This window comes from Corythoichthys intestinalis, chromosome 18 (genome assembly GCF_030265065.1).
Source record: "Corythoichthys intestinalis isolate RoL2023-P3 chromosome 18, ASM3026506v1, whole genome shotgun sequence".
Classification (NCBI taxonomy): Eukaryota; Metazoa; Chordata; class Actinopteri; order Syngnathiformes; family Syngnathidae; genus Corythoichthys; species Corythoichthys intestinalis.
This window is the reverse complement of record NC_080412.1, coordinates 11,468,276-11,492,238: the sequence shown is the minus strand read 5'-3', so window position 1 is coordinate 11,492,238 and position 23,963 is coordinate 11,468,276. Positions and strand designations below refer to the sequence as shown.

General features: G+C 39.8%; 1 protein-coding gene across 1 annotated transcript; it reads right to left on the bottom strand.

The window, feature by feature from the left end:
* Positions 1–1,427: 1,427 nt before the first annotated feature.
* On the bottom strand, positions 1,428–22,870 carry ppp2cab (protein phosphatase 2 catalytic subunit alpha b). The gene is made up of 7 exons (XM_057821394.1): positions 22,495–22,870; positions 4,843–5,052; positions 4,594–4,767; positions 4,425–4,514; positions 4,196–4,357; positions 3,971–4,089; positions 1,428–2,090 (listed from the first exon to the last, which is right to left on the bottom strand). Exons 1-7 carry the CDS (start codon positions 22,594–22,596, stop codon positions 2,018–2,020), a joined length of 930 nt encoding a protein of 309 aa, XP_057677377.1. The 5' UTR covers positions 22,597–22,870; the 3' UTR covers positions 1,428–2,017.
* Positions 22,871–23,963: the final 1,093 nt, after the last annotated feature.

The window sequence follows — 23,963 nt, the reverse complement described above, 5'->3', positions numbered from 1 at the left end:
CATGATTGTTTAAAGTGTGACTCACCAAGTACTCTCTAGAAAGTCCTTGCCGAGTTGTTTTACGTTGATTTTCACAGGCCACCTCATTATTCATGTGACTACTTAAAGAAATGGTGATTTTTCCTAAAGAAAAGTCTATTATGGGTCTATCGTATTCCTCGTCGAATACTATATAAGAAAAATATAAAATATATGTATCTAAAATAATGCTAAATGATTAATACTCCTTTTAGCAAGGTTCCTTGGGTATGCGTACGTTCCCATAGCAACCAGTCCTGTTATTGTCCAACGTCACAAGCGCTGCGTATTCTGGGAGCTCAAATAGGCGTAAGGTGCGCCTTTTGAGCAGAGGATGGCCCCCGATAAAATGTGTGCGTCCATGAACGAATGTAAGTACATCCATATAAGTCAGTGTAAAGTGCTTAGTTTTCGCCACTTTTATGGCCAGGATGACCGCACGTGCACGCAGTGCGCACTCGCACCCCCCGCACCTTTGTGTTCATTATACTGCGCGAGTATGTATGTGTGTCACGTGACTCAGAAGGGCCCCATGTTGCTTGTTGCCTGGGGCCCCCAGGGACCCTTGCTCCGCCTCTGGTTGTAACGGGTGGTTATTCGAGTCACTGTTGCCTTTCTATCAGCTCGAACCAGTCTGGCCATTCTCCTCTGACCTCTGGCATCAACAAGGCATTTCCGCCCACAGAACTGCCGCTCACTGGATATTTTTTCTTTTTCGGACCATTCTCTGTAAACCCTAGAGATGGTTGAGCGTGAAAATCCCAGTAGATTAGCAGTTTCTGAAATACTCAGACCAGCCCTTCTGGCACCAACAACCATACCACCTTTCTTCACCATACTGATGCTCGGTTTGAACTGCAGGAGATTGTCTTAAACCATGTCTACATGGCTAAATGCACTGAGTTGCCGCCATGTGATAGGCTGATTAGAAATTGTTAACGAGCAGTCCTAATAAAGTGGCCGGTGAAGTGTATGTTACACCGTAAGCATTTACTCACAATGTAAGTTACTCATTGGTTGAGTATTATTTTCAACGAATACTTTTTTACCTGTACTTGAGTAAATTTTTTGGGATGACTTTTACTTTTATTTGAGCAACATTATTTAGAATGCTACTCTTGAGTAAGATTTTTAGCTACTCTACCCACCTGTTATTATTAAAATATTATCTTCGATTTGAAGTGATTGTATATTGCAGTGGATTCCCTTGGGAAAATTTTTGAGCGACGCTTCATGCTAGAGCCGGCTGGCCAGATGACAATCACCCTTTACTTCTTTTTTGTATTTGTAAAGTCATTTTTAGATGGATGTGAACGACAGGTCTTTGTGAGGTTAAGATTTTATATCATCAAAAAATATTCCCTTACCTTATAAATAATGATCCCACTAAAAATGAACACACAGTCATGTAATGAACGAGCCACCTTTATTATTGATGTCTTGGTTAAACAAGCATGTTCCGTGCGTTGATGATCTTCACACAGACACACACGCGCACACTTACACACAAACACACGTTAGACAAGACACCTCATGTAAACCCTCACTCTTGTTCTCGGGGCTTTGTTTTTGGTAATTAAAAAAAAAAAAAAAGTAAATATTCTCTCCATCTTCATTTTATGTTACATTTCTTAAGATTTACAAAAGTGCAAACACATCATCCTCTTATCTCTTCAATATATATTTTAAGATGTATATATTGATTATTTTTGCATTGTCAGTCAGAACCAAGTTAACTTGATTGATCTTCAGCGAGATACTTCCTAATACAAGACAAGTCCTCAGCAATTCATAATGTGACAATATACGGCGCACACCATTTGGTCCGTCCACAGACGCGCGTGCACACTCACACACGTTATTATCGTTGTTATTATTATTTCTGGCTAAATGCTTAAATAGGTCTTTGTGTGAATGTACAATGTGTGCCGCTGCTGCTGTATCCATCATATGGCAACACTGGACTTGACTGTACAAGTGGGTAAGGGTTGAAAGCAGGTTACAGGAAGTAATCTGGGGTTCGACGGGTGACATGGGGCTCCCCTCTGCGAGGCGCTGGGTCAAACTGCAAGCTGTGGGGGAAAGAAAATTGGCATATTTAATCAAAAATATGTCCATAAACTTCAAAAATCTATTGACCTGACACTTCGTCATTCTTTGCGTCACGCCTTATCAGAGGGGGCCGAGCTTCATTTAGTAATAGCCGAAGATGGCACACGCTCATGTCGGATTTAAGCTTGGATTTACTTACGATTGGATTTAACTACGAAAGCTGTACCGCATACAAACAGGAAGGATTGTCTCAGGAGTGATTTGTTCGAGGATTCAAGGTAAATATTATACTTTTCGTACCATGCATGCATGATTGAAGCATTTATTCGCAGGAATGTTCCTTCTTTGTTAACACATGGAACTGACCAGCCTCATAGTTGGCAATATTTATGCGAAACAAATGCTACCTGCACGGTTTTTCGCTTTTAACCAAGAATCGAGACTGTTGTACGTCCATATCTATGAAGAATTCAGGGATTTAAGCATTTATTCACAAGAATTTTCGACAGAAAAGCTCCTTTTACGCCAGGTGGCCGCTAGCCTCATTCACCAACATAGTAGCATGGTACTTTGTCAATATACGTAAAATAACGCTAACTGCACGGTTTCTTTACTTTCAACCAAGAGTCAAGACTGTTTTACGTCCATATCTATGAAGAATTTGGGGATTTAAGCATTTATTCACAAGATTTTTTGCCAGAAAAGCTCCTTTTACGGCAGGCGGCTGCTAGCGTGATTCGCTAACGTAGTAGCATGGTACTTCGTCAATATACGTAAAATAAACGCTAACTGCATGGTTTCTTTGCTTTCAACCAAGAATCGAAACTGTTCTACATCCATATCTATGAAGAATTCGGGGATTTAAGCATTTATTCACAAGAATTTTCGCCTGAAAAGCTCTCTTTACGCCAGACGGCCACTAGCATCGTTCGCTAACATAGTAGCATGGTACTTCATCAATATATGTAAAATAAACGCTAACTGTACAGTTTCTTTGCTTTCAACCAAGAGTCAAGACTGTTTTACGTCCATATCTATGAAGAATTTGGGGATTTAAGCATTTATTCACAAGAATTTTAGCCAGAAAAGCTGTCTTTACGCCAGGCGGCCGCTAGCCTCGTTCGCTAACATAGTGGCATGGTACTTCGTCAATATACGTATAATAAACGCTAACTGCGCGGTTTCTTTGCTTTCAACCAAGAATCGAAACTGTTCTACATCCATATCTAAGAAGAATTCGGGGATTTAAGCATCTATTCACAAGAATTTTCGCCTGAAAAGCTCTCTTTACACCAGGCGGCCGCTCGCCTCATTCGCTAGCAGTATATAGTGTATAATGATAATAAAGGGCTATTCTATTCTATAATAAGTTGTGATTGTATATAGAATTTATTAATTATCTATTTACATATTAGTTATGAATGATTCTGCATGTTTTCCTCAAGTATTAAGTTTCTGATGTTAAAGTGAGTGATTTATTAGCGGTTGAGAACTTGCAGTAAAGAAAAAAAAGTTGCTATTTTGGTCAAAAACTTTTATATGTTAAATATTGCTATTGATCCTGAAAATATAGGTGATAATCTCTGCATTTGGTGATTTTTGTGCATCTAGTGTGAAATCTGAGACTTTTACAGCCATTTTAAGTTGTGTTATACTTATATAGAAAATAATTAATCGGGATTTTATAAGGGAACGACTTTGAATGTTTTGATGCCGCAGCTCATGGAGACTCATATGGCTAAGGCCTGTTTTGGTTTTAGGTCAGTAGCAGCTTTGGTTTTGTAGATATTTGAATTTGAACTTTTTGAAAATAGGCCCCCTATGAATCGGTCCTGTTTCACGTGTCATGTCAATAGGTTATGAAGTCTTTGATATGTCTTATTCTTATTATTAAACCTACAAGGAGTATTTGAGAGTGTCATCCAGCTCCATTATAGCCGCCTGGTTGCCACAGCGATAGCAATAGTTTGGCGCACTGAATATCGTCACCACGTTTCTCTCGTGGCACCAGTTGTAGCCCTGAAAGTGAGCACACGTGTCTGGTTAGCATTCGAACTTATGAGAACATTTCTAGCTTAAGTCTGAAAATTGATGGGACTGCATGGCTTAGCATTTCTAGCCTCACCTCCATGACCAGCTGGTGGGCGCGGGAAACCAGCGTGAGGCGATTGGCATGGTTGAACGTCTCCGAGATGTCTTGCCCGAAGGTGTAGCCGGCCCCACGCGGCGAAATGCCCCAGCCGCCTCGGTCGTCGGGGTCCGACCAAAGCAGGTCACACATTGGACCCTAAAAGACTGCAATCAGCAGGGGCCCCGAAAATGATTTTACAAGATATTTATTGTCTTTTTTTTACCTCATGAGGCACTTCCTGTAAGCGATCTAGCGCCCTGATGTGATCCAATGTGTCGATGGATGGCGACAGGCCACCATGAAGACAGAAAATCTACCAAAAAAACAAGTACTTTAGTATAATTGTTACTTTTGTTCACCGTCAAATCATTTTTTTTCTTGCACCAATTTACCTGAGAGTCGACCAAGGCAGTGAGCGGGAGGTAATCAAACAGGTCAGTGAAGTACTTCCACACGTTGGCGTTGCCGTATTTGCGCAGGCACTCGTCATAGAATCCGTACACTTGTGTGATCTGTCTGCTCTCGTGGTTGCCGCGCAGAATGGTGATGCGCTCCCGGAAACGAACCTACCATAAAAGGGCGTTTAGAGCTACGAATGACACAACTATGACTAAAATCGGAACTATCGACATTATACAGACCTTAAGAGCTACGAGTAAAGTGACGGTCTCCACTGAGTAGTAACCCCGGTCCACGTAGTCACCCATGAACAGGTAGTTTGTGTCGGGAGATTTGCCGCCGATCTTGAACAGCTCCATCAGATCGTGGAACTGACCGTGCACGTCGCCGCACACCGTCACAGGACATCGCACCTCCTGCACGTTTGACTCTTTCGTCAGGATCTCCTTGGCCTGATCAAAAAGATGTTTTTTCAGTTGGACGTGTTAGGATTGTTGCACTCTTTCGGCAGAGGTCGACATCTAGGACATCGTAACTGCAATCTCTGCATTGATTATAAATACTTCTCTCCAAACAGAAGATTTCCCAGTGGCACCCACAGACTTTAAAAACTGCAGTAATAAAACCTCTTCTAAAAAAACCTGATCTGGATGCCTCAACCATTAGTAATTATAGGCCAAAATCAAATCTGACATTCTTGGGGAAAATTATCGAGAGGGTTGTTTTCGAGCAGATCCAGGTTTTTATGACGCAAAACAATCTTTTAACTCATTTCAGTCTGGATTTTGGCCACAACACAGCACCGAGACCGTGCTTATCAAAGTCCTAAATGATATTCGTCGGAATACCGATGCAGGCAAATCTTCTGTTCTGCTACTATTGGATCTCAGCGCCGCATTCGACACGGTTGATCACAACATACTACTCAGCAGATTGGAACAGTCGGGCTTACTGACACTGTTCTTCAGTGGTTCACAATTCACATCTTATTTACATGATAGGGATTTCTTTGTGTCAATCGGAAACCATCAGTCAGAACGAACCAAATTCACGTGTGGAGTCCCTCAAGGGTCAATTCTTGGACCAGACTTATTTAACATCTATATGCTTCCCCTAGCTCAGATTATGGAACAGTATGACATCTCCTATCACACCTATGCAGACGACACATTAATCTACATTTCTGTGTCCCCACATGATTATAGTCCCTTAGTCTCCCTGAGTAAATGCATTCATCAAATCAATGAATGGATATGCCAGTACTTTCTCCAGCTAAATGTGGAGAAGACAGAAGTGATCATTTTTGGGCCAAAAAAGGAACGGTCAAAGATAAGCAGGCACCTTAGCACAATGTCACTTACAGTTATTTGAGAGCCATCTGAAGTCCGTCACTAAATCTGCTTATTACCTAAAAATATAGCCAGAATGAAGGGGCTTCTGACTCAACAAGACACGGAAAAACTTATGCATGCATTCATTTTAAGTAGATTGGACTACTGCAACGGTATATTTACAGGTCTTGATAAAAAAAAAAAAAATTAAAAAAAAAAACAGTCAGGAAGCTGCAGCTAGTACAGAATGCTGCAGCCAGAGTGCTCACAAATGCAAGGAAACTGGACCACATTACACCGGTTTTGAAATCGTTACACTGGCTTCCAGTGAGTCATAGAATAGACTATAAAATACTACTGTTCGTCTACAAAACACTTAATGGCCTTGGACCAAAATGCATTCTTGATTTGTTAGATTGCTATGAAACCTCTAGATTCCTAAGGTCGTCTGGAACCGGTCTCCTGTATGTTCCAAGAATAAGAACCAAGCAGGGTGAGGCAGCATTTAATTATTATGCTCCTCACCTCTGGAACAAGTTACCTGAAGGTCTGAAGTATGCTCGAACTGTTAGCTCCTTTAAATCAGGGCTAAAAACGCTTCTGTTTAGCACAGCATATCCATTACTGCCTATATATTTCAGGCTATTTGCTTTCTATTCCTCTTGTGCTTTATCTCCATTTCTGATTCCAATTATTATTATTATGTTTTTATTTATTTATTTTGTTAAATTATATTCATAATTAAATGCGATTATTATGTATAATTTTATTTCCTGTTTCTATTGTCTTTGTTTTACCGTTCTATTGATTTAATGTGATTTTTATGATCTTCATGTGATGTAAAGCACTTTGAATTGCCTTGTGTTGATTTTTGCTATATAAATAAATTTGTCTTGCCTTGCCCAGAAATGCACGTTACGTTTACATACGGTATATTATTCTTAACGCGATAGATTTCCAATCATGAGGCTCTTAAAAGCTAAAAGTTAAAACTCTTTAAATGAGTTTATCTCTAGTACTAAACTTGTAATACTTGTGCAATCAAATATCGTGTCCAGATCCAACATTTCAATATCGATACTTTTGACAATCCTACTGTGTATCTAATAAAATAACAATACCATTCAAAAAGGGGATCACTGACCACAAGAACAGATTAGTCTGCCATAGTTGACCAAATTCAACAGACTTCTGGGAAAAAAAAAGCATTTGTCCAAATAGGTCAACAGTGAAATGATGTTGAAAAAGTGCTGGAGCTGGACTACTGCCGCGCCAGATGGGTGAGCTCTGCACTGTTGACCTATATTTTAATACACTCATACACACAATAAACATGCTCATAGGTCCATGTACAGTGTATCACAAAGTGAGTACACTCCTCGCATTTCTGCAGATATTTAAGTATATCTTTTAATGGGACAACACTGACAAAATGACACTTTGACACAATGAAAAGTAGTCTGTGTGCGGCTTATATAATACAGTTAATTTATTTTCCCCTCAAAATAACTCAAAATACAGTCATTAATATCTAAACCTCTGGCAACAAAAGTGAGCACACCCCTTTGAAAAAAACGAACATCCTTAACTGTCCAAATTGAGTACTGCTTGTCATTTTCCCTCCAAACTGTCATGTGACTCGTTACAGGAGTGCTGTCAGAATTGCTGCAGAGATTGAAGAGGAGGAGGAGGGTCAGCCTGTTAGTGCTCAGACCATACGCCACACTCTAAATCAAATTGGTGTGCATGGCTGTCACCCCAGGAGGAAGCCTCTTCTGAAGACGGTACACAAGAAAGCCCGCAAACAGTTTGCTGAAGACATGTCAATAAAGCACACGGATTACTGGAACCATGTCCTATGGTCTGATGAGACGGGCGGGCTTTCTTGTAACGAGTCACATGACATTTTGGAGGGAAAATGACAAGCAGTACTCAATTTGGACATTTAGGGATGTACGTTTTTTCAAAGAGGTGTACTCACTTTTGTTGCAATGGGTTTAGGTATTAATTGCTATATTTTGAGTTATTTTGAGGGGAAAATAAATTAACTCTATTATATAAACTGCACACAGATTACTTTTCATCGTGTCAAAATGTCATTTTGTCAGTGTTGTCCCATTAAAATATATAGTAAAATATCAGCAGAAATGCGAGGGGTGTGTTCACTTTTGTGATACACTGTATACCTCTGATTTCAACCCCTTCTGCTCTAAAGACCTCAAAACACAAAAAAACTCGGAGAGCTTAACATTCTTTTGATTTATTGCAAAATAAAACAAAAGGGGAAAAAAATCTGGATCTATTTTCAATATATGTTTTACTTAAAGCAACACTAGATAACTTTTCAACCCTTACAAAATATTTTCCTAACATTTGTGATGATATGTCTACTGACAACTAGTTGAATCTGTATCGCTTCCACCGGCACTAACTTTGAGGAGGGTGGAAGTAACCACGGCACACAAAAAAAAAAACTACAAATGTGCTGACTGCTTTTACGGCATACGTCACTTCCCCCTTTCCCCATTCATTATAAAGACGGAAGTCGATGTAACGCTTTCGCGCAAATTCTGCAACAATGGCAGAGCAGCAAAAGAGACAAAAAGTTTTGTCCGACGGGGGAATTAAAAAGAGGCTACCAGGATAAAAGGATACTCAAGAAAATGCATTGACCTGTCTTTCACTTGCTGGCGTGAAAAACGGGTCACGTGACGAGTTCAGTTGGAGTGGGGGGTTAGCCACACTTAAGACTATGTCTACACTAGGACGGATAATGGCCTTAAAGTGCCTGTGACACGAAAAAGCATGTTTATTTCATAATACACGCGGTATTTTATGCCCCTGAATGATATGGACCACTTGGATGTGTGTGGAAGCAATCGCTATTTTTATTTAGTTTTTTTAATCCCGCGCCATGAAAATGAGTGACTTCCGGCTTCGGTCTTGCATTGAGGAGGAGGGAGCTGTGACGTGTACGGTAGAAGACGTCCTCTTCACGCTACAGTGTACTGTTGTGTATGAGGACGAAGGATTCAGCTGATTTTGCGGATTAATACGTTTATTTTTCGCATCACGCCAGCCAAACGGCTGCAGAAAAATCATTCTGTATGAGGGAGAGGCATATGCGCCTTTTTGGAGTTTCAAAAGGTTTCCATTCACCGTGGATATTTACTGTCGGACCATTGGACTTACGAGGAAGTGAGTAAACATCTTGTTTTGTATTATGTCAAATACGAATACAGCGATTACAAAGTAAACACTACAAACTTCCTTTAAATAAAGGACTACTTACGTTTGATCATTGATAGGCATGTAAAAAGCTCTCCTAATGCTCATTAGCAGCAGCACGTTAGCTGCACAACAACTCCAGCCACCCTCCTCCGGGGAACGAACTGTAAATTGCTCTCCGCCGGGCGGTTTGCCGATCCATGAAGACAATCGACAACCGGGTCGTCATGTCAAATAATCCAGGCTAGTTATGTGTGATTTTCCACTTGGAAGACTTTGAAACATCACTCGGTCTGGGTTAGCATGTCGGCTAGCTGTCACACCCTCTGGTTTGTTTACATTCTCCGAAGCCGGGGAAGGGAAATGACATAGGTCCGATTTAGGTGTCATAAAATATCGTTCAGGAGGTGCGACAGTAAAGGTGAAGTCGACAGTTTTGACCATTATGGAGTAATTTTGCCATGTCGTCCTGAATAAATGCATTTTTATTATTTCATATTCCATTCAGCACAAGACTGTTATTTGTCATGACCATGCCATTTATTTAGCAATTGGGGAAAATACTTGGATAAAAAGAATATCCTGTAAAAATATTGAAGAGACAGAAACAATGACATTTTGCCGCTCTCTTTGTCGCGTTTTCCTCGTTGTGAATAGTTCCCCCTTGACGGGCTGACTGGTCCTTCTCAAGCCATTTATATAACTACTGGGGAAAAAAATACTTGGATAAAAAGAATATCCTGTAAAAATATTGGAGTAGAGAGACTGAAACAATGACATTTTGCGGCTCTCTTCGTCGCGTTTTCCTCGTTCTGAATAATTCCCCCTCAATGGGCTGAAAAGTAAAACCGATGAGCCCAGTCTACCGCTGACGTCATCCACCTGTTGGGGACACTAAAGCCCTATAATGGTAGGCGTGGCTAACCGGCAGATTAAAAGACTAATTTCTCGTCATCTATGCTTTGCTAAATTGTTGTCTATAGTCGAATCGTCTCAAAATATGATTCTAATTCACATAATAATGCCATTTAAGACTTTTTTTCTCGTGTCATATGCTCTTTAAACGTGTAATTAGTTGGACTACACTGCTGGCCAAAAGTATTGGCACCCCAGCAATTCTGTCAAATAATGCTCAATTTCTCCCAGAAAATGATTGCATTTACAAATGGTTTGGAAGTAGTATATTAATTTATTTTGCTTGCAATGAAAAAACACAAAAGAGAATGGGAGAGAAATTAAATCATTATCATTTTACACAAAACTCCAAAAATGGGCCGGACAAAAGTATTAGCACCCTCAGCCTAGTACTTGATAGCACAACCTTTAGACAACATAACTTCCGGTATTCATCTATGAGTTTCTTACAATGCTCTACTGGAATTTTAGACCATTCTTCTTTGGCCAACTGCTCCAGGTTTCTAAGATTTGAAGGGTGCCTTCTCCAAACTGCAATTTTCAGATCTTTCCACAGGTGTTCTATCATTGCTAGCCATTTTAAAAGTCTCCAGCGCATTCTCTCAAACCATTTTCTAGTGATTTTTGAAGAGTGTTTTGGGTCCTTGTCCTGCTGGAAGACCCATGACCTCTGAGGGAGACCCAGCTTTCTCACACTGGACCCTACATCATGCTGCAAAATTTGTTGGTAAGCTTTAAACTTCATAATGCCATGCACACGGTCAGGCAATCCAGTGCCAGAGGGAGCAAAGCAACCCCAAAACAACAGGGAACCTCCGCCATGTTTGACTGTGGGGACAGTGTTCTTTTCTGTGAAGGCCTCCTTTTTTTCCCTGTAAACTCTATGTTGATGCCTTTTCCCAAAAAGCTCTACTTTTGTCTCATCTGACCAGAGAACATCCTTCCAAAACTTTTTTGGCTTTCTCAGGTAAGTTTTGAAAAACTCCAGCCTGGCTTTTTTATGTTTCTGGGTATTCTACTACAGAGTCCCTTTTCATTCAGATGCCGCCGGATAGTACGGGTTAACACTGTTGTACCCATGCTCAAAATTCAACATGAAAATAGATGTGGCCACTATCTTAACTAGCAAAACCATCAAAACCTGCCGAGAAGCAAGCTCAGCGCTTCTCCTACCACTGAAATAATTCCATTAAACTTTGCTGTATGTGGCCAAAGTTCCTACCGTCAACATGAACGGGAGCTAATTTATCTTTACAACCACAACGGATGACTTCACTCAAAGCAGCTGCCTGATGACCCTTTGAGGTTGACCATCTACTTGGGGGAAGATGTGCCACAGTCAGCAGATTTGTCAGCTGTTTTTGACTGCTGTGACTATTTTAGTGGTTGCTATGCTTAAACGTGAGTATAAATGTTGACACACATCAAGTGAAACAGAGCAGTCAAGCTGCCAAAACCATGAGAAATACTTTGAACATATGACATCATGCGGCACACCTTCAGTGAGCTCACCGCTCGTACAAGAAATGAAATAATCGTTCCCAACTGTTGCCCAAGCAACATAAACAAATGGAGTTCACCCGGACAAATAATGTCTGGTCACACCTTGGCCAATAATGTCTGGTTAAACCTTGAGAAATTCAAGCTCTGAATCATTTTCCCATTCTCTCAGATTTCATGGAGGAGGCTCCATGCTATGCTAAAATAAGGGCATTTATTTCTCAAGGAAATCCCCTAAAAAATAACTGCTCCTGCTAGAGAGGCTGAAATACAACCCCTAGCAAAAAGTATGGAATCACCAGTCTCGGACGAGCATTATTATGTAGAACTCTGATAAAAAGCTTGGAAAAAATAATGACTCCTTGGCATTAAGAAACACTGAAAGAAATGAATAAAAAACATTGTGGTTGTCAGTAAATGTTATTTTTAAAGAGCAAGTGCAGGGAAATATAGAATCATTCCATTCTGAAGAAATTATATGGAATCACTCCATTTTGAGTAGAAAATACAGACACACTCAGTAAATTTCCTTTCCTTAATTGGGCCCCTGCCTTAGATTGGATCTGTTCGTTAGTCAGCAGTTAAAAACAGTTAACACACCTTGGAGGGCTGCTGGACCAAGTGGATTCACAAGAATCATGGCTCCAACAAGAGACATGTCTCTTGAGACCAAGGAGAGGATTATCAAACTTCTTGAAGAAGGTAACGCCACACGTATGGTTGCCAAAGATGTGGGCTGTTAACAGTCAGCTGAATCAAAAATCTGGACCAAGTACAAACAGCATGGCAAGGTTGTTAAAGTTAAGCGTACTGGTAGGCCGAGGAAGACATCCAAATGTCATGGCAAACAACTAAAGGCCATATGTCTTGAAAACGGAAGATGTACAACAAAACAAATGAAGAAGAAATGGGAGGAAGCTAGAGTCAAGGTATGTGACAAAACTGTGCAAAATTGCCTAAAGAAAATGGGATTTTTATACAGGAAAGCTAAAAGAAAACCATCATTGACACTTAAACAGAAAAGAACAAGACTGCAATGGGCTAAGGAGAGGCAATCATGGACTGTGAATGACTGGATGAAGGTTATTTTCAGTGATGAGTTGAGAATCTGCATTGGACAAGGTGATGATGCTGGAACTTTTGTTTGGTGCAGTTCCAGTGAGATTTACAAAGATGACTACCTGAAGAAAACATCAAAATTCCCTCATTCCTTGATGATATGGGGCTGCATGTCAGGCAAATGCACTGGGGATATGGCTGTGGTCAAATATTCAATAAACGCACAAGTTTACATTGAAATTTTAGACAGCTTTCTTATCCCTTCAATTGAAAATTTGTTTGGGGATTAATAAACTAATTTTCCAGGATGACAATGCATCATGCCACAGAGCTAAAACTGTATTCCTTGGAGAAAGACTTATCCAGTCAATGTCATGCCCTGCAAATAGCCCAGATCTCAACCCTATTGAAAACCTGTGGTGGAAATTGGAAAAAAATGGTCCACAGCAAGGCTCCGACCTGCAAAGATGATCTGGCAACTGCAATCAAAGAGAGTTGGCAACAAACTGATGAAGAATACCGTTTGTCACTCATCAAGTCAATGCCTCAGAGACTGCAAGCTGTCATAAAAGCCAGAGGTGGTGCAACTAAATACTAGAGATGTGTTTTGCTTGTTATTTCTTTGTTTGTTTCTCATGATTTCATATATATTTCCTCAGAATGGAGTGATTCTATATTTATTTCCCTGTACTTGCTCTATAAAAGTAACATTTACTCACCACCACAATGTTTTGTATTCATTTCTTTTAGTGTTTCTGAATGCCAAGGAGTTGCACATTTGAACCAATTCATTATTTTTTTTCAAGCTTTTTATCAGAGTTTGTTCTACGTAATAAAATGTCTGAGTGAGTGCTCGTCCGAGACTGGTGATTCCATACTTTTGCTAGGGGTTGTAAAACATCTCATTCCTATCCTCCTCCATGAATCCCAAAGCAGAGACGCTCACTCTTGTGATTCACTGCATTATCCTGAGTCATGCTCTTGATCCTTTTCCGGCAAACAAAAAGGCTTGGACGGCGACGCGGCCTGCGATCGATTGAAACCTCCTACTATTTTTACAGAGGGGAGGATGCAGTGTGGGTTGCCGAACTGACACGGCAACTCAATTGCGTGCAAACAGCAAGTCTCCAACTATGTTTGCTACATTACAAAATGGAGGGAAAAAGCAAAGCCTAAATTGCAGCCTTCCTTTCCTGAGGGGGAAACAGTCTTAAAACCCAAGGGGTTTAAGAGTTAAACTGACACGAAAAGTCAGCCGAATCGTCGAGAGCGGCTTGAATATAGCATGACTATAAATGACTTAACAGCACTGTAACAACAAGTTCCTGCCTCAGCAACAAGCCAGCGTTTAAAAGGTCAAAGCAGCGCTGCGGCATCAACAACTGCAGCCCACCCAGCAACCAAGCAAGACTGGATCAGACTTGACTCAACCAAAATAAAATTCATCATAAACACACCAATTTATGATTCCTTTAGAAGATAATTGCAAATGCAGGGTGCTCTGGCGCAATGTGTAATTTCTAATAAAAGGTCTGGGCTAAATATTAGCAAGACATACAGTGGGGCACATAAGGATTTAGTCAACCACTAATTGTGCAAGTTCTCGCACTTGAAAAAATTTAGAGAGGCCTGTAATTGTCAACATGGGTAAACCTCAACCATGAGAAACAGAATGTGGAAAAAAAAAAAAAATCACATTGTTTGATTTTTGAAGAATTTATTTGCAAATCATGGTGGAAAATAAGTATTTGGTCAATACTAAAAGTTCATCTCAATACTTTACTTTACTTTGTTATGTACCCTTTGTTGGCAATAACGGAGGCCAAACGTTTTCTGTAACTCTTCACGAGCTTTTCGCACACTGTTGCTAGTATTTTGGCCCATTCCTCCATGCAGATCTCCTCTAGAGCAGTGATGTTTTGGGGCTGTCGTTGGGCAACACGGACTTTCAACTCCCTCCACAGATTTTCTATGGGGTTGAGATCTGGAGACTGGCTCTGCCACTCCAGGACCTTGAAATGCTTCTTACGAAGCCACTCCTTTGTTGCCCTGGCTGTGTGTTTGGGATCATTGTCATGCTGAAAGACCCAGCCACGTCTCATCTTCAATGCCCTTGCTGATGGAAGGAGATTTTCACTCAAAATCTCTAGATACATGGCCCCATTCATTCTTTCCTTTACACAGATCAGTTTTCCTGGTCCCTTTGCAGAAAACCAGCCCCAAAGATGATGTTTCCACCCCCATGCTTCACAGTGGGTATGGAGTTCTTCGGATGCAATTCAGTATTCTTTCTCCTCCAAACAAGAGAACATGTGTTTCTACCAAAAAGTTTTATTTTGGTTTAATCTGACCATAACACATTTTCCCAGTCCTCTTCTGGATCATCCAGATGCTCTCTAGCGAACCTCAGACGGGCCTGGACGTGTACTGCCTTCAGCAGGGGGACACGTCTGGCAGTGCAGGATTTGAGTCCCTGGCGGCACATTGTGCTACTGATAGTAGCCTTTGTTACTATGGTCCCAGCTCTCTGTAGGTCATTCACTAGGTCCCCCCCTATGGTTCTGGGATTTTTGCTCACCGTTCTTGTTATCATTTTGACGCCACAGGGTGAGATCTTGCATGGAGTCCCAGATAGAGGGAGATTATCAGTGGTCTTGTATGTCTTCCAATTTCTAATAATTGCTCCCACAGTTGATTTCTTTACACCAAGCGTTTTACCTCTTGCAGCTTCAGTCTTCTCAGCTTGGTGCAGGTCTACAATTTTGTCTCTGGTGTCCTTCGACACCAGAGACAAAATTTGGTCTTGGCCATAGTGGAGTTTGGAGTGTGACCGACTGAGGTTGTGAACAGGTGTCTTTTATACCGATAATGAGTTAAAACAGGTGCCATTATTACAGGTAACGAGTGGAGCCTTGTTAGACCTCGTTAGAAGAAGTTAGACCTCTTTGACAGCCAGAAATTTTGCTGGTTTGTAGGTGACCAAATACTTATTTTCCACTCTAATTTGGAAATAAATTCTTTAAAAATCAAACAATGTGATTTTGTTTTTTTTTCCACATTCTGTCTCCCATGTTAACAATTACAGGCCTCTCTGATCTTTTCAAGTAGGAGAACTTGCACAATTGGTGGTTTACTAAATACTTTTTTGCCCCACTGTACCTATTATTATTCAAAAAGCAAAAATGGTGAATTTGAACAACAACAAAGAACAATCAATCGACTAATTGCAAATATATATACCGTATTTTTCGGACTATAAGTCACAGTTTTTTTTTCATAGTTTGGAATAGGGTGAGTCTTATACTCTGGAGCGACTTATGTGTGATTAGTTACAGTCGGGTCGGGCCGACTTCTCTCTAGCTAACTTTTTAAAAAAAAATAAATAAATATACAGTATATTCATGAATTTATACTAAAACGATGTATGGATGTTAAATGAAATAAATAATTTGGATAAAACAGAGAAAGCGCTGTGCATGCCTGCGCACGTGAATGCAGTGGCTCTCTTTTCAATCTTCCCATCCCGCGCCCTGGCGCCTTCCACGAGCATCCTGGTATTTCCTTTTTGATGTGGAGCAGCCATAGGAGTGAAAAATATGGAAAGGATTCAAATTGATTGTTGAAGACACTATACGGAAACCTGTGTCGGCTTCACTGAATATAAACGAATGTGGCGCTTTGGTCTCATACGAGAAATATATTTAACAAACTTTTCCAGCGTTATTTCGTTGTGTAAATGCATTTATAATGATCATAAAAATATGTAGACTATTTAAACATTGAGAAAACATTTTTTTCTGCCAACTCAAGTAGATTAAAATAAATGTGAACTCAACCATCTGCCCATTAGAACAGACACGCAAATATAAAAGATATAAATGTTGATTGAATATCCATCTTACAGTCTTGTTTAACTGGGAGAATTCATTACAAAAGACAGGCTTTAATTTGTTATTATTATGCATATATGCACCGGCATCGTCACAAATGTGATCACACAAAACGCAACCACGCATCGCATCCCCGCATTTCCTCCTTCTCCTGATTCCCCACAAATAAAACATAAAATTTTGTTTTGTTTTTTTTTTGAGCTTGTGCCTACAAATAAAACATAAAATTTCGGGTTTTTTCGGGCTCGGGCAAGCAAATCAAGTTAATTCATCGGGCTCATGCCTCGTCTGGCTTTAATACCCGCAGGCCGGTTGGTTCGGGCTGGATTTTTTTAGGCCCGATCAAAATTCTAGGGTCATGTAATGTTAGCATATCGTACACCTATTCAGCCTGTTGTTCTCTATTGTATTTTAAATTGCCTTTCAAGATGACATGTCTGTTCTTGGTGCTGGATTCTATCATTTAAATTCCCCCCCCAAAAATGTGACTTATACTCCGGTGCGACTTACAGTTGTGGTCAAAAGTTTACATACACTTGTGAAGAACATAATGTAATGGCTCTCTTGAGTTTCCAGTTATTTCTACAACTCTGATTTTTCTCCGATACAGTGCTAGGAACAGATACTTCTTTGTCACAAAAAACATTCATGAAGTTTGGTTCTTTTATGACTTTATTATGGGTTAACAGAAAAAGTGATCAAATCTGCTGGGTCAAAAATATACATACATGGATCTGAAAAAGCGAATCATTGAGTTGAACAAGTCAGGAAAGTCACTTGGAGCCATTTCAAAGCAGCTGCAGGTCCCAAGAGCAACAGTGCAAACAATTGTTTGTAAGTATAAAGTGCATGGCACTGTTTTGTCACTGCCACGATCAGGAAGAAAACGCAAGCTATCACCTGCTGCTGAGAGAAAATTGGTCAGGAGGGTGAAGATTCAACCGAGAATCACCAAAAAGCATATCTGCCAAGAATTAGAAGCTGCTGGAACACAGGTGTCAGTGTCCACAGTCAAGCGTGTTTTGCATCTGCATGGACTGAGAGGCTGCCGTGCAAGAAGCAAGCCCTTGCTCCAAAAGCGGCACCTTAAGGCTCGAATGAAGTTTGCTGCTGATCACATGGACAAAGATAAGACCTTCTGGAGGAAAGTTCTGTGGTCAGATGAAACAAAAATCGAGCTGTTTGGCCACAATGCCCAGCAATATGTTTGGAGAAGAAAAGGTGAAGGCTTTAATCCCAAGTACACCATGCCTACCGTCAAGCACGGTGGTGGTGGTAGTATTATGCTGTGGGGCTGTTTTGCTGCCAATAGAACTGGTGCTTTACAGAGAGTAAATGGGATACAGAAGAAGGAGGATTACCTTCAAATTCTTCAAGATAACCTAACGTCATCAGCCCGAAGATTGGGTCTTGGGTGCAGTTGGGTGTTCCAATAGGACAATGACCCCAAACACACATCAAAAGTGGTAACGGAATGGCTAAATCAGGCTTGAATTAAGGTTTTCGAATGGCCTTCCCAAAGTCCTGACTTAAACCCCATTGAGAACTTGTGGACAATGCTGAAGAAACAAGTCCATGTCAGAAAGCCATCAAATTTAACTGAACTGCACCAATTCTGTCAAGAGGAGTGGTCAAAGATTCAACCAGAAGCTTGCCAGAAGCTTGTGGATGGCTACCAAAAGCGCCTAATTGAAGTGAAAATGGCCAAGGGACATGTTACCAAATATTAGCGCTGCTGTATGTATATTTTTGACCCAGCAGATTTGATCACTTTTTTCTGTTCACCCATAATAAAGTCATAAAAGAACCAAACTTCATGAATGTTTTTGTGGCAAAGAAGTATCTGTTCCAATCACTCTATCAGAGAAAAATCAGAGTTGTAGAAATAACTGGAAACTCAAGAGAGCCATGACATTATGTTCTTCACAAGTGTATGTAAACTTTTGACCACAACTGTATATATGTTTTTTTCCTTTTCATTGCACATTTTTTGGCTGGTGCGACTTACAATCAGGTGTGATTTATAGTCCGAAAAATACGGTATATTTCCCATATATATAAAATATATAATTTTTGCATGATCAAATAAAACAAATGGGTCGCACTTTTTCCACAATTTTACAGTCCCCAAAGTGCTTTACATAAGGCTCACACTTTCCCATTGTCTCCTATGTGTCTTGCCCAAGGACACTTCAACAGTGTTCTGCTGGAATTTAAACCACTAACACTGCAGTTTCTGGACAACCTGCTTTACCACAACCTAGAACCCTTTTTTAGGGGACTCATTTAATAGTCAATATTTTCTTATTTATGAGGGGTTTTTTTTGGTTTGTTTTTTTTACATTTTTTAAATATATTTTTAACCCCTTCAGCCCTAAGCATGCTGCTGAAGGACATGACATGTTCGCGTCTCTAAACCAAGAAATACACTGAACTTAGTTGCTGTTGCCAGTTCTGGAAGATGATTGGATGAACCTTTACCCATTGAAATCATGTCATGAGGTTTGGCACGCCCTCTTTGCTATTTTTGGCTCGTTGAAAATGGCTGACCAAACCCAACTTCAAAAAGGAAAATGTAAAGTGCTCATTTCTCATTCAAATCACATTAACATTAACATTGAAAATAACCAATAAAAGCCTGAAATATCCCAGACCCCAAAAAATTGCACTTTGTTCTGGTGTTTAATTAAAAATTGCCCAGATTTTTTTTTTTTTGCCAAGCAGAAAAAATGTGGGTCTGAATGGGTTAAAAGGGGGGGGGGGGGCTGTAAATACAGTATCCTCTTATTTATTTTTATTTCTTTTACTTAAAAGTTTTAATTTAAAAAAATCTAATTATTTAAAGTTTTTTTTAAAATTGAAACCTAAAAAGAACAAATATTATTTGTTATTGATTATATATATTTTTTTCAACTTTAGAGTGTTATTGTGGGCCATAATCAGAGTGCTATTTCTGTTTTTAGTCATTTTAATTTTGTATTTATTACCAATGTATGAATCTATAATTTTATTTATTTATAAGCTAAATATATGTGAACGCCACATTTTGGAACATGGTGTCAACACTAAATGTATTATGTTAATATTGCACTCAATGTTAACTCAGTGGCTGCCACTGACAGCACTAGTGGTCCAATCCATTTTGACAGAGAGGGTAGATGCTCCGGCTAGACATGATGTGCCGGTTACCGGTTTCAAGGTATAGCCTACTGTGCTATGAAAACGTCAATGTTTCAAAACCGCAAAAGTTTTCTGTCATACCCTCCCTATGGTATTAGCTACTTTTTATGTCCCAAAAATGCAGGGAGAAAACCCTTGCTTGCAGCTGCAAGGCTTAACCCTCCCCCACCGGTTGTTGCTCAGTGTCAGTGAGTCAGCTGTGCTACACGACAGCTGGAGGAGGTGAAACTCCTGAACTTTTTTCACCCCAATCGAAGGAAACGAAATCCCTGGTGTGGGAATACTTCGGTGACAGAAAAGTTACAGACGGCCGCGGCTTAGAGGAGGAGGGACAATCAAATGGTTTGTGGAGGGTGGCTGCTGAGGAGGCAATACCTCCAATAAGATTTTGCATTTATAAAAAATTAAAGGTTAGTAAACACTATCACGAACGTTTCCCACCAGCTACGAGAGTGAACTCCAGCATGTTTAGTGTGTCTAGCAGTGGTAAAACATGCGTTTTATTTAGGGCTGTCAAAATTATCGCGTTAACAGGCGGTAATTAATTTTTTAAATTAATCATGTTAAAATATTTGACGCAATTAACGCACATGCCCCGCTCAAACAGATTAAAATGACAGCACAGTGTCATGTCCACCTGTACTTTGTGTTTTTTGGTGTTTTGTCGCCCTCTGCTGGCGCTTGGGTGCAACTGATTTTATGGGTTTCAGCACCATGAGCATTGTGTAATTATTGACATCAACAATGGCGAGCTACTAGTTTATTTTTTGATTGAAAATTTTTACAAATTTGATTAAAAAGAAAACATTAAGAGGGGTTTTAATATAAAATTTCTATAACTTCTACTAACATTTATCTTTTAAAAACTAAAAGTCTTTCTATCCATGGATCGCTTTAACAGAATGTTAATAATGCCATCTTGTTGATTTATTGTTATAATAAATAAATATAGTACTTATGTACAGTATGTTGAATGTATATATCAGTCTTGTGTCTTATCTTTCCATTCCAACAATAATTTACAGAAAAATATGGCATATTTTATAGTTGGTTTGAATTGTGATTAATTACAATTAATTAATTTTTAAACTGAGATTAACTCGATTAAAAATTTTAATCGTTTGACAGCCCTAATTTTATTTCTCTCTGGCAACTGTCTGTGTTGAGAAAGAGAGGATGTCTATAATGTGAAAGTCATACTAGTCATACACATATACTTTTTATGGAAAATAATTCAATTATTTTTGTTCTGATGGTATTCTGTGGGTTTACGCTCACCTAAAGGACTGCATTTATTTTAATTTTATTTAGAATATTTCAGTTATTTTTTTAAATTTATTTTAACACTATACTTGAGTGCTGCAACGATTAATCATTTAACTCGAGTAATCGATTAAAAAAAATTCGAATTAAATTTTGCTGCTTTGAGTATTCATTTAATTTAAGTGGCGTTGTAATGGTTTATTTTGAAAGTGTTTGCATTCAGTTTTATTGATTTGGGTACACTGCCCTCTGGTGTGCCTCATTTCACATTGGTGAATCCAGCTGCTCCTTGTTAAGACCAACATAAGCCAAGTTTTTGTTTGCGCTAATGTGTTTTTTCATTCATTCATTCATTTTCCATGCCGCTTTTCCTAACGAGGGTCGCGGAGGTGCTGGAGCCTATCCCAGCTAACTACGGCCATTAGGCAGGGTATTTAGTTCATAGGCATATTTAGCTGTTTTTGTGGGAATATGTCTGAACCATTTGTTAAGAGCATTGTAAAAAAAAAAAAAAACTTTGCATTTTATAGCATTTAAGCTAGCGGACTTTTGCTATGTAAGTTAGCCAGTAGTTCTTTTGTTGTACATAGATCCTCATTTATTTATTTTTTATACTGTTTGAGGCTGAGCTCAAGTATTTTAATTTTTGATGTTCCTTATCCGATTACTCGATTATTAGAACTGACTAGTTCATCGATTAATCGACTACTAAAATAATCGATAGCTGCAGCCCTACTATACTTATGTTCTAATTTGCCAATATGTTTTGAAAAATAAAAATTCTGGTCAATGGAGAAAAAAAAGTTTTTTTTTTTGTTTTGTTTTCTTAATTCCAGATATCTCAAAGTAACACGTTTTAAAAGCTGTGATACCTTGAAATCCTGATATTTTGGCTTAAGGTTATCATACCGTCAGAATCTCACACCGGCACATGCTTAGTTCCGGTGTTCCATGCTGGTCCGGCAGAACACCGGCCAGAGTCACTTTGGCTGCCACTGACGGCACTAGACTTCCGTTAATTTATCATTTTATTTTAATTCTATATTTTAAAAAATAATATTAAATCTAGTTAAATAATAATTTTTTAAAAAAGTTTTGATATGAGCCACAAATAGTTTTCATTCATCTAAAAAAAATTATTAACATTTTAAAAAATGTATTTATTCTTTTTTTTTCTCAATAGAAGTAGGCGTTATTTTCTGTTTGTTTGTTTGTTTGTTTGTTTTTAATTACCAAAAATATTTACTTGCCCTAACGAAGGTCACTCTGGCCAAACAACACCCAGGAGTCGGGTCGGAAACTCAGCGGGCTTCCCGGTCACCTCTCCTGGACAACGAGCCACAGGTCCCCGGTAAATGGGCGCCTGTTGACCGGCTGTCAGTGCTTGCCTCCCTCTTAAACTGGCCACCCTTCCCCGGTGAAATGTACACCGAAGACGCCATTTTAAGAGCGTGTGGAAGGCAGCGACGTGCGAGACCCCCGCGCCGGCGGACTGAACGACTAGATGATGCGAAGGCAAATCACTCACCTTTTCGCACAAATTCTTCACTTGTCCCTCCGTGAGCTGTTTGCACTCGTTGAGCTGCTCGATCCACTGATCCAGCTCCTTCGAAAACGCCTTTTCGTCCATTTTCTGTGTTTTATGTCGAAGTGGGAAATTTGGGATTGAGAGGGGAGTGTCCGCCGATCTGCTTGTTTTTTCTCCGGGAGTAAACAGACTGCGTCAGCGGGTGTCAGACAGACACTTCGTCGTTTGTCAACACACTCAGCGTCGTCTTTCCCCCCTCTCTCTCCTTCCCGGCTGTCAGGAACCGATGCTCGATGATTGGGTTCAATTAAAAGCGCTGCTCAGAGGAGGAGCAGACGTAAGCGGGAGAGCCACACCGCCTGGGAATGTTGACGAAACCTTATACATCCGGTTTCCCTCATCAAAATAAATGCAAATAAAAAAAAATAAAAATTCAAAATGTTTCCTTTGATGCATTTTGCTTTTAATCTAAATGACAGAGTGATTTTATGGTGGTATTTGAAAATGTAACACCAACGTTAGAGGCGAAAACCGGACTGAATCCGGTTACATCCGGTAATGTTCTTTTGTTATTGTGCTTGTTATGACACAGTAGCTTTTATGGAGCTCCTCTCCTAAACTGAGACGTCAGCAAACGCAGCAGTGATACATCATCATTGTGAATTTATGATTTTGCCCGATGATGTCACCCTCCTAAATTGAAGCACACCAGTGCCAGTAGTGGAAAGCAGTAAAAGATCCAGGGATTGTTTACATTTGTTGAGTCTGCCACCACTCAGCTGGCATTTGTCCTGCTGTGCCTTGTCCTCTTCCAACCACTTTTATCCTTTTTATCCTGTTCAACTGTGGCCTCTAGTCTAGCCAGTCAAGAGTGTCTGAGGCTGGTTTGGGTTTTCAAGTACTGTACTGGCAGTGGCGGAACAAATGTGAACAAGGCCCGGGTGCCATGAGCATAAATGAACCTTTAAATGAATTTCATGGTCCACATATTCAATCCTTGGTTCTCGCCCAGTAGTTGTTGTCGCTTTTAAAAGCTTAGGTTTGAAAAAATTATGTACTGTCGTCATAAGCCGATTTTCGGGGGGGGGGGGGGGGGGGGGGGGGGGCAGCCCCCCCCTTGTGGCCGAAAAGTGTTATTGCATGTAATTGACTTTACAATGATATATGATTTTAAAATGAAGAATTTTCCGGTACAATATTGTCTATAAAAGTTGTAAAGCAATAAAACAAACAACAAAAATGAATGAAATGAACAAAAAAATGATATTTTTATAATGGGTCAAAATTATTTTTCGAACAGATTCTGTGACTAGCACCTCAGACGGTCATTTGCTTTGCTTAGCCAAAACCACCCGAGGACCGAAAAGGCAAGATGAATAAACGTAATTTTTTTCAAACCTAAGCTTTCAAAAGTGACAACAACTACTGAGCAAGAACTAAGGATTGAAAATGTGGACTATGAAACACTA